This window comes from Ceratosolen solmsi, unplaced genomic scaffold (assembly GCF_000503995.2).
Source record: "Ceratosolen solmsi marchali unplaced genomic scaffold, CerSol_1.0 scaffold35, whole genome shotgun sequence".
NCBI lineage: Eukaryota > Metazoa > Arthropoda > Insecta > Hymenoptera > Agaonidae > Ceratosolen > Ceratosolen solmsi.
In genome coordinates this window covers 6,562,796-6,575,465 of record NW_011948423.1, presented here as the reverse complement: position 1 = coordinate 6,575,465, position 12,670 = coordinate 6,562,796, and the positions used below count along the sequence as shown (strand labels likewise).

Below are 12,670 nucleotides of genomic sequence, written 5' to 3'. Positions count from 1 at the left end.
AACCCTGGCCTTTGTGATCTGACTGGACGTTTCCCGTCTGCTACTATTCCACTATCCCCTCGACCCTTCACCTATTTTCCTCGTTTTTCCAGGTCGTTTTTCGCCGGGTCGTTGCCACACTTTCTTTATTTTGCGCGCGCAAGGCCAACAGCAAGAAGGAGTAGCGGCGCAAGTTAAAGTATTACGCGTCTCGTCGATTCCTCGAGATTTATTACATGAACCTCGTCGATGTCGTCCAACCGAAGAGATATTGCTCTGTACATGGCTTGCCACGACGCGATGATGTTGGTACCGTGAAGATGAATGACCTATGGTTGACCTTAAGTGAGTGTACTTATCGCAAGAGGTCTTTACGTCTATTCTCATACATGTGCCATTATTACGTTATTTTGTTAATCGTTAATGCGATTTTTAGATAGCTCAGCCATTTTATAGGCTTTCCCTTACGTCCAAATTTAATAGCACAGATATGGAAATGAAATTCATATATAATTGAATAGAATCGAACGATTTTTTAATGAAAATAATTTCATCCCATCCAATACGACTTAATCAGTTATATCGAATAATGTCATTTTTAATACTACAGCACACACGAGGCTTTCACGTTATACAAAACTTGTGAATTCATTATAATTAATTACTTAAATGCGATTAGGTGTATTTCATAGAGTAATGCACGAAACCATAGGTGCTTCTTCCAAATACAAGATAAATCAATATAAAACAAAAAATATCTAATAAAATTCTAATTTTAATAAGAACTCCACTCCAATAGTTCAACATACTATTATACTATTAAAATATATTTAGAAAATATAATAATAATACTGTATTTATTACTGTATATGTACTGTAATATTGTAGGATAAAAAGAAACATTTATACATTGTTTATTGCTCATAATATCGATGATTAATAAAGAATTAAGAATTAATAGGATGATGACATTTGTATGAGAATATTAAAAATTATTATTCTTAGCCTAATTCAGTTTACAATTATTTATATACGGAGTGAATATTACTGCATAATAGTTAATTTATTGCCAAGACACTATATTTTCTAGTTTTTGACGTACATACAATGGTATAATGTTTTATTTGTCCGTTACTATTCGTATATTTATAAATATACCCGATGATCTAGTTTTTCGAGATTAAAATTGTTCATTTAAAACAGTATTTAATTAACTATTTTCGACTTTTACTTTTTAAGGCTGAGCTTTACAATATGTACATTTTTAAAAGTATTTTTATTTACTTTTAATGAATATTTTTTTCTTAATGTCGGTGCTTCTTTCTAAATATATTTTCACATAAATTTAAGCCAATATTTGTGCATTTTTCGTTTTAAAAGCACGGATAGCTTATTTAATTCTAATAATTAAGTTTTCTTGAACGTATGAAATAATCTTATAGATAGTGGTTTGTTTTTTTATGGACAAACCATATTTATTATGTGTGTTGTTGGTTTTACCTTGATCATTCTATTCGTAGTATATTTACAATTTTTTTGGAAAAATAAATTATTATTACAAAAAGTAATTCTTCATCGAAATACGAACATTTATTTTCAGAAAAACGAATTTACCGTTATTGAAATTATTTATTACCTTTGATATTAGTTGATTGAACTAGACTTAAAACAGAATTTTACAAAGAATTCTTAAAGTTTATAAATAAACTATTTAGGAAAATCTAATGCAATCCTATCATGCAGTTTTAATTAACATAAAGTATATGAGAGATTCGGTGGAGTAATAAATTAATTTTTTCTTTTATGCGTGTGTGAGCACGTGCGCACGTGTTTGGATACGTGCGAACCGGTTATATAAAAAACAATACATTAAAATCTTTCAATATTGATTGTAATTCGATAAATTATTAAATAGAGAAAAGTTTAGAGATTGTGTTCGAGTGAAGATATTGTTTGACCGATACTCCATTTATTTACTTACCTACCACGTCATCATCTGATAAGTCGTCAAGTAGTTTTATTATCATTAATTTTACCAGAACTTTGCGTTTTCCTGATTATCTATCTGAATTACGGGGGTGATTATTGTATCATACGAACAAATAGAAATGAAATATGAATTAACAGGAAATGTAAGTGATGAAAAGTAGTTCACTTTCCAAGTGAAAAGAGGTGTAAATCAACTGGAGCCAAAGCTCGAAAGAAATAATCGAGAAAATCAAATAAGATTGGTCAAGAAACAAAATCCTCGGGAATAATACTCATATAACACAGTAATATCTTTGAAGTCGTTACTCATCCTTCGTGTTTCACATATCCGGGGATACGTGTACACAGGTTTCAGAAGAGAAATTAAAGGATTCCACTTGGCACACTCTTTTTCACACAGACTTTGAAAGTACTTAATAACTATCAAGCGAATAACTTACAAAAACACAAAAAATACAATAAAAAGCAAGATTGATAATTGAATCTATTAAAACATCCTATTATCCTATTTACATTCGTAGAAAAACAAAGCCGTTGGAGTGCATAATATTTCTTTTACCAACAAACAATATTTCTCTAATGGCATTTTCCATGCCTTTGGAGCCCAGGACTCGCTATTATTATCGCGCATACGTCGTTATACGCGCAAGGCAAAGTGGTGGTCGCCACCTCTAGCTTCCCCTCCTCTCCTCCCTTCTCCTCCTCCTCATCATCCTCCTCATCCCTTTGACGCGACCGCGGCACATCCCCGCATTCGTGAATCAGGTGAGCAAGCAAGTTGGCTGAATAATTATTCGCTGCAATTCAGCAGGCCGCAGGATAACCGCACAAAGGCCAAGGCGCTCCTTGTATTTTGAGCGCAAGTCGTTCCACTTTCAGGTCCCTCTTTTTACCCCTTCTGTACATTTGATTTTCTTTACATTTGATTCTACATTTGAAAAATAAGACGAGGGACGGATATGTAGGTACGTACTTTCTTCGAACATATAAACGTGACGTACGCTCGAAAAGTCCAGCGGCCGCCAGCACTCACGAAGGAAGTCGTGTATATTCGTGATTGCAGCGCTGCCAAATAAGCGACTCGATTTCAATGAAATGCGCTATTGATCATTCAATATTATTTCCCTTTTTTAGCGGCTGATCCCATTCACGTCCTCTGCTTATTTTAACAGCTTATTTCGATATATTGTAGAGTGATGGAATTTAATAAATCTAGAGATGAGCGAGACAAACCATTTTTATCAACTCTATTCATTCATATATTACATTCTTTCATATTTGAATTTGAATATATTGTTAGTCGCATGTATAAATAATCATAATTATTAATTATGAAAAATTTATAAAACATTGGTGTTGTAAGTAGAGGGTAGATATTTTTATTAATTAATTGAATTAAAATTGTGACAAGTTATCTACGAATATATATTTTCATAAATATAATAACAATAGAAAATGAGGTAATGTTGGATTAACAAGAAAATATTGTTGCGTAAAATGTTACTTTAAGTAACTTTGTAAGTTTATAAATTTGAAAATTACCGGAATAGCTGTAAGAAGTAACTTAATTTCGGAATATTTTTTCTCCTCGTAATGAATTTAAATAATGAATGTAAATAACATTGTATAAACATTATTTATAAGAAAATCAAAGCTTTACGGTTCGTGTACACATGTAATATAGTATAATACGGTATGTCATTTGCTTTTTAAAACGAGTTGGTAAATTATAAATGTTTCTTCAGTAGTCGGCAAAAGACAAACGCATGCAAATAATCAAAAAGGAAAATTTCGTTTAGAAAAGAATAGGAGTATATTTGATATATAATTTATATTTTGTCGATTTTAAAATTTATAGGTAATATGATAAAACTCGTAATTTTACGTAAAGTACTTCTGAAAAGTAATTATATCGAAACTTTCTTTATAAATTCATTATTTTTCGATTATACAGTTTATAGAATGACTGGTGATGCGTGAAACCATGATTGGAATAAAACAAATTATATAAAAACTATATTATATATGCACATTATATGCAAAGTTTCGAAATAATAAGAATTTTGATCTTATGTAGTGATTATGTTAATACAAGGACAAGAAATTTGTATAAAAAATTTATATTTCTTTATGGATTGAATTATTGACACTTTATTATATAAATATTTTTTGTTTATAATTAATTAGCAGCTATAATTGATTATTGGCTAGTTAGAGAGTACGTATTTCGATACTTTATATGAAAATAAAAATAGCTTAGAAGTTTTAGAATTTCAAGGTGAAGAATAGGTGCAGCGATATATATTTTCTTCAATTAGTCGAAATCTCGTGAAATATTTGAAAATATAACTTAGTACCATAAAGCTAAATGTTAAAAGTGACTTATAATTATAATTATAAGCTCACAAACGCGCGCTTCCGTCTATATTAAAGCATGAATTAAAGCTTAAATTGAAAAACAAAATTCTGATTGTGCTTAAAGAGTTAGCAGCTCATAAAATTAAAATAAAGTTCATTTTTTGCCATTTTATGCAACGATAGCCTATTTTGCATGTTTCAAACATCGAAACTAATTTTTTCGAATTAATGAAATGAATTTATTCTCGAGTACAATCTTTTATAGGCAAAAAATAAAAAATAAAAAAATTATAAATAAAAGGAAGGAGAAAAATTCTATAGGACAGAAAATGCAAGTATAAAATTGTAACGGCGCCCATGTAAGTAGGGGTTCGCAAACCCGGCAGAACAAGTACGACGAGATTCTTTCTTCCGTTTTAACCGAATGCATGAAACAGAGGGATCTGCTACCAGAGATAGCTTGATTAAAAAAGCTTGTATGTGTCGGAGGACAGTGATGACGACAGTGACAATCACGACAACGACCACATTTTTTTTCTTCTCGTAGATTCGCTGCAAACGACTGAATGTAAAAAGAGTATTGTGCATTTAAAAGCGACACATGCTCCTTTCTTTTTTCTTGTACTTTGCCTGCGAGTAAGGGCTTCTCCATCGCTATCCTATATTTTTATTTCGGCTTTTCTGCATGAAGTTGTAAAACGTCGTTTCTCCGGCAACTTGTTAAATTGAAAGCTGATGGTAAAAACTTTGGAAGCTATTCGAAAATTAAAAAATAAAAATTTACTATAAAGGAAACACTTTTTTTCTTCTTTACTTTCTTAATGTCGTTGTTTTTGTTTACCCTACGTTATAATATGAAGAATCGAGTTATTCATAACTCTTTCTACGATTGTAATGAAATTGTATTATATTATGTTTGGTGTGTGAAAGAGTCGAGTATTCGAATACTCACGATTTCATGTATGTTTCATAAGATAATAAACAAAAAAATTTTTAATAAACTCGGATTATTCGTAAAAGAATGTTGCTGTTCAAATCGATATTAATAAAATTGGAGAAAAGTTGAAAAAACTATACATTCTGCGATTGAATTTTCTTATTTGTAATATAATAAAATTATTCTTCCTTCCAAAATTTCTTCTTCGGGATGACTTACCCTAGAATATTAATGAAATTTAACCTTGGCGCTCTCAAAATTTAACGATAAGTTGTATAACTTAATTTTATGCTCAAGTTGGTACAATTTTCAGTTTAGCTGTGTATTACTTTGAGCTCATGTGTATAACTGTACAAACACGAGATGACCAAGAATTATTACGATATGAAGAATCAGTTAAGAAATTAAAAATATGCGAGTAATAAGAAAATATTTAATTTTATCCAATTATTTTGAAATTTATATTTCTATAACTATGAAATGCTTATTTTCATAATATGTCTTAACATGATTAATTATTTTTTGATAGGTAAAATTCATATTAGGACAAAAAATTCAAAATAATGATCAAAATAATGTCACAAAGTTTGAAAATTGCTCTCTCTCTCTCTCTCTCTCTCTCTCTCTATATATATATATATATATATACTTTACCTACGTACTCGAGTACTCTTTCTGCTAAAATGTAAATTAATTATTCTTTCATAATGATTATGAGTGTAAAATATTTATGAAATATATATATATATATATATATCAGGTAGATGGTAAAAAAAGAATACTGTACTTTCCTAAATAAAAATTCCTTCAATTTAAAAATCATAAATACTTATATAACTCATATATTATATTCCTTAGAAAAACACACATACATACATATATGTATATATATTTTGGTTTTTTCATTGTTTTACACTTTAATATGATAATTATTAAAATTTATATTGATGCACAATGCGCGTAAATATTATTCACCTTGAATGCTATGTTGATGGAATAAGATCTTACAATTAAAATTATGGCGTAATGTAAAAGTGAAACTTTCACAACATTTTTCTTTTTTTCAAATTTATATCATTTATTCAGCGCAATGTTTCACTTGTGTTAAGTAAAAAAAAATGTTCACATTAAGTACCATTAAGTTCAGAGGTGATTGGGTATGTTAATGTCGTTAAGCAAATTGCTGATTATCTCGTTACAGGTCGCATGGTTGCGAGTGGATACTCAGACGATCTTGACGATATCGAGTCACGTTATTACAAAGAACCACAGGATAGCAGTGACGCATAGCGGACATCGTACATGGTCCCTTCACATCAAGGACACGCGGGAAACTGACAGGGGCTGGTATATGTGTCAGGTGAATACCGATCCCATGTCGAGCAACACGGGATTCCTTGAAGTTGTTGGTAAGTGTAAGTTACGAGTCGCTTGTGTTACATTATGAGTCGATGATCTTGTCGTATCATAGTCTTATGTTCCTTTGTATTACGTTTCAATAATAAAATTCAAACAATCTTTATTATCAGGGATAATTATCATGGGAATAATTTTTAGTATATTTTGGTAAAATGTGAAATTAAAATTAAAAATAATTATCTTTCAAGATTTGTGTAAAGATAAGTAAAGTATATTTAATGTCGACCATTAGAATGCTATTATGTAATAATAAGTAAGTTTTTACGAAATAATAAATAAGTTTGGAGGACAGTGAAATTTATCACATATTTTCAGGATAAACTAAAATAACTAAAAATAAAACTAAATTCGCTTTAATTTTTATCTAAAAGACATACTAATATAGCTGACATAGATGGAATAAATTAAAAATTAATGGATTCGATTATTTGAAACAATAGAAATATGTTGCCAAGTTTTTCATATAACATTAATGATATTGGCAAATTGTAAAATTGTTATTGGATGTCTCTGTTTGTAAAATTCGTATTTTGTTATAAATTGCTAATCAAGTTTATGCCCATAATTTTTTGTGCTACATTCTTATCAATACAGCTTATTTTTAACGCAGATAATTTTTCGATTAATTATCTTTATAAATATCCATTGAAGAAACAATTTGTAGATTTTATTTAGCAATTATCATTATTTTGAAAGAATTTAAAGAGTTTTATATATTTCATTATACCATATTGTACTATTAGAAGGGAACAGCATATTTTATCTGATACTAACTTATTCGCTTAAGCTCGCGAGTTTGTAAAAGTTATGAATTATGCTTATTAAAGCTTTATTGCCTTATTAAGATGCCAAAATGTTGCAATTTATTGGATGTCTCTTCATTCTTGTCTGAGTATATATTTATCATACGAAGCAGAAACTTATGAACATTTTTCTTTTCAACCCGTACACGAGACATCGTAGACTACATTCTTGAATATAACGAAAACTTTCCTGTATCAGCAAATATTTGCAAAACAAATGTTCCGAGTGCAAATCAAACCACATTTTGAACTCTCTTCATCTTAAAACTTTTGAAATTAAATCTGTCAAATACATCGTTATTGAGAAATATTTTTTTATAATAATAATTATCACATTTGCGTTTGGACAAGGAATTTATATAATAGAGTACCGACGAATATCTACTAATATACCGATTAATATAACCGAAAGATTATAAGTGTAATACCGCATTATGATTTAGATTATATTATATTTGAACATTATAAAGAATAATGTCGACGGTGAATATATAGGGTAATTGGTATAGAAAAATGAGTTATAGTATATTGAGTATCCTTTAGATAATATAAAATTTTGCATATTATGTATAATACTTTCGTAATCAAATTTGCATTTACGTAGTACTTTTAAGTTATTGATTATTAAATTATTGAGGATTTTTCTTTTAAATATACATCACAAAAAATTTTAATTTTCAGTAATAAATGTTGATAAATTCTTCAAGTCGAATGTTTAATGCGTATTTTTGAAGTTTCATAAAAATTGTTATATTATTTATATTTATAAATAATATTTACTGTAATACAAACATTACTGCGTTATTTTTTAAAGTATATGTGCAAATGGTTGTATTGATATTTCATATTTTGCTTTAATAAGTGTATTTTTCTCTTACAAATTATTTATGATAGTTCATTAAATATGTACCAAACAGCTTTGGATTATAATAAAATATATCATTAAGGAAAGCATCAGAGGATGTTAGAAACTTTTGTTTGTTTAATTAAGAAAAGTAAAAAGTTGAGATTTATATATTTATGAATTATTATTAGAGGAAAGTCAGAGAATTAGATGGACAATTAGCAGAAATAGTGCTCATTTCATTTTAAAGAATACTTAATAAAGATGAAAAATAACATATAAATTAATATATATCTCATATGACACAATATAATATATTGAAAATAAATAAAATTAACAATTTCTATATATATATATATATATATATATATATATATATCAGCAAGATAATTTAAATGTCGAACTTTAATAATTGTATCAATTGAAGGAATTGCTTTTTATGTCTCTATATTTTAAATGCATTTTTAATATTTATTAATTGCTATATAACCTAAAATATTTATCTGATTTTATCTATTATTAAAATATCGTTCCAATATTATTATTTTTTTATCTCCGAATAAATTAGTACGGCCTGATTAAACGAATGTTTTTATTTAACATGCTACATAGGAATACTATTTCAATTTTAACTGTACATAGTAAAAGTACGATTTACTATGAATATTTTGATGTCGTAAAATATTTTTGTTTTATTTTAAATGGTTGAATATAGGAAAATAGTTCGTAAGTTAATACTGTAAAAATATGTTTTGAAAAAAATACATTACATCATATGATTAATCTAATTCGTTACTTAATCATGTACTTATGTTCTAATGTACAATTTTTTATTGGCTATAAAAATAATTAGAATAGTTTAATGTTTCCGTCTTTGAGATAGTTTTGCTTTATCTGGCATAGATCTGTCATATATAACATCCATTCATTCATATTTATGAAATAGTTTTTTATTAATTATGTTTTAGTTTAGGTAATTATATGTTTAGGTTATAGTGAATGGTATTTTTAATTAATATTCAAAAGCTACTAATATTTATATGTTATTGGAAAATATTGGCATAATATTTTTGTAACAATGTAATTTAACAATTTAAAATGCTTATTATATGAATGAAATTTGAGATTAATATACATGTATATATTTAAAAAAATATTATTATATTTTCTAGTTTACGACAAAAGTAATTTTTTATAATTGGATATAAACTCCGATTAATTAAAATTACTATAATATTTTTGTAGAAAATCAGTTAGTACATATGCCATAGAGTTATATTACTTTTAAAACTTTGAGTTTGCGGTATCCCTTGACTCCAGATTGTTCTAAGTTGTTCAAAAATTGCTTCGAAGAATTCAAAGTAAAGATGCAATTGGAGGAACTTATCGACGAAATAAGGCAAGTAAAGAGGAAAATAAAAAATATTCGCTTTAAAGGCAAAACAAAGTTTATTCAATTGTAATTGATTCGAGATGGGAGTAGTGTGATATTCGCCTAAGATGAAAATACGAAATATTAAATGCAGCTGATAGGCCAAGGGAGCTTATTGGAAATAAAAAAAAAAGAAAAAAAAAAGAACTTCAATTTGATGGGTGGGCATGGATAACAAATATTAATCAATAACAAATATTGAAGAGATAAGCCTATATACGCTGCTTGTTCAAGATACAGATGAAAAATAATAGGAAAATAGAAAATGAAGAATTTGCTCAGTGAATGTAATAAGTCAAATGTTCCAGCGACAGTGGCCACTCTATCTCCAACATATCTGGGCTTCCACATCGAACAGTTGCATCAGCATGCAATCCTGGAATATACGAAGATTCTCGGTATATAGATAAAAATAAGTTAAATGTCATCTTTCTTGCTTGGATTTTATTGTGCAGTCGGTGATATAGCGATGAGTAGCGATTACGATTGCTGAGATTACCTGCGAACATTTTCGTCTTCAAAGTTCCTTAGATTATTTATCTGCACAATAAAAATATGATAGATTTTGTGATTCCATGTAATCTCATTGCACACATCATTGGAAATAAAATGCATGCCACCACAGCGAATAAAACAATCGCAAACTATTCGAATGCTCGAGCTCCTAACTATGAGCTATTAATAAATGAATCATAACACGCATATTTCGTGACTGCAAGTGCGCTCTTGATTTCGTTGATTCTAATTGCAATACTAGGGATAAGTAGTTACTAGTGGTCTCGTAGTGGTAGCACGGAATGTGCACTGCAAAGGTAAAATAGTTTTGTACTGACATCACACGGCAATTTCTTACTATAAATTCTCTTGTCACTATTTATTCGAGATATCCGAAGACACCTAGTTGTGATATATTTGGATTAAGATAAACTTTTTTAAAATAATTGGTCACAATTTACATGGAAATATAAGTTAAAGCAAGAAGTTAATTGCTTTCATTACGTATTAGAGTCGTTCTTCTTATTTTTCTTCCTTGTAATAATTGAGATTAACCTAACTCTAGAGTATAAGTACGTAGGATTTCCGAGTATTTCTATTAATTGGAATCCCATACGATAGATTTTTTAAAAATATCTAATGAGGCAGTTACTATTGCCATTTCATATAAATGGAAAAATTAACAAATGTACTTATGCTTTTTTAAGAGACTTAATAGAGATTTAGACTGATATACTTTTCTAATTAAAACCCGCACTTAACAGATTATGAAGTTAGAAAAATAAAGTCCTTAGTAGACATTCAAGTTGCCTTCGATATGTTTATAATATTCCAAACTTTTATCAGTTTGTTTGAAACAACAAAAATTTTATCCACCATACATATTCTAGTTTATTTCATAAGTATCATTTAATTTTGCCACCCGGAACACTGTAACTTTAGCAATTTTTGAGGTACCTGAAAAATTAAATAAACTTTATGCATCTTGGGAATAATAACTTGTCAAATATAGGTAACATTGTTATCTAAATAATAATTATTTATCGTACGATGTACTGTAGTCTTAAAGTCTAGTCGAGAAGTCTTACTATTGAAAGACGCTCCAGAATTTTTTATTTTACTATAATATTCTAGTATTGTTTAAAATTATTAAAGAGAATATTCTAGAATTACCAATTTTGAATAACATAAGCCCGGCAATAAAACAAATATGTTTGATATTTTGATTAAAATAAAGTTTATGGATTATAAATAATTTAATTTTTTTAATGTGAAACATATTTAGATATTTTTGTTTTATATTATGAATATAGAAAATTATTGTATAGAAGAAAAATTCCATTACAGTTTGAAAAAGTAAAATTTGGGATAGAGCATTCGATAACGTCTCTATATTATATTAAATCTTATGATATTAGATCGTAGCATAGATAATAATAATAATAATAATAATAGTAATAATAGTTATTAATGAAATATCATTAAATAAAAATTAAGTGTATTTAATCTTATTTTATATTCATGTCTCTATTATTTTATTTATAATGGTTTAGATGGAGATATATTGAATGTGACGATTTATTGAAATTCTAATATTTATTAAATACAGCTTTATAAATATTAAAAATTCATTCGTTTGACAATAAATTTATTATTTATGGTGGACTAAATTTTGTTATCGTGTTTTAAAAAATAATATAGACTCTTAAATAACGGGGGATTAGTAAAATTGAACTTTTTTTTTGTGTATTAAACTTTTCGAATACTACTACTGTTAAGTTACTTAAATATAACTCTTTTATTAATAAAATGTGATATCCAGTTTATAAATGAAATATGATCGTTTAAGCCTTTAATATATGTTGGCGGAGTTTTTTTTTTTTTTTAATAAATGAAACTTAAATCAATAAAAATGAAATTGGCTAATAATCGAAATACCTGTAGGAAGGAAGCTTATTGTCGGTTTGATTGACAACAGGAATAGACTTTTGCCCTAAAGTCTAAATTTGATGAAGAATCTGTGCTTTGAAGGAGCCATCGGTACGTACGTTTCCTTCAAGTAATCTGCTCACGTAGTCAAATGCAGTTGATTGGATCTTTTTTCTCAATTATACTCAATCCCAGTGCATAGAGTGTCTCCGTGAGATAAAGAAGGTAGGAGATCGCAACAGTGTGGGTAGGCTCGATTTGGTCTCTGCTTTTGCGGCTGCAATGCAAATGTATGTAAAACGTGTGACTACGTTGGTTCTCTAGACAGCACGATTGCCCTCCTAGAAGGCTATTAAACACCTTTCTGGCGACGTGCCCTCGACTAATAACCGACATTTGGCGCGGGTGTGTGGTATTAAGTCGTACTCTATCTGTTTGTCTGATGTCTGCCTTTTCTCTCTCTCTCTCTCTCTCTCTCTCTCTCT

The 12,670-nt window shown here is 28.4% G+C and overlaps 1 protein-coding gene across 1 annotated transcript in view; it reads left to right on the top strand.

Moving 5' to 3' along the window:
* LOC105362411 (lachesin) overlaps positions 1-12,670 on the top strand; it is a 94,458-nt gene that overhangs the window by 63,832 nt on the left and 17,956 nt on the right. The window contains exon 3 of the mRNA XM_011499852.1: positions 6,465-6,672. Coding sequence (XP_011498154.1) covers positions 6,465-6,672 — 208 coding nt within the window. The remainder of the gene's footprint in view (positions 1-6,464; positions 6,673-12,670) is intronic.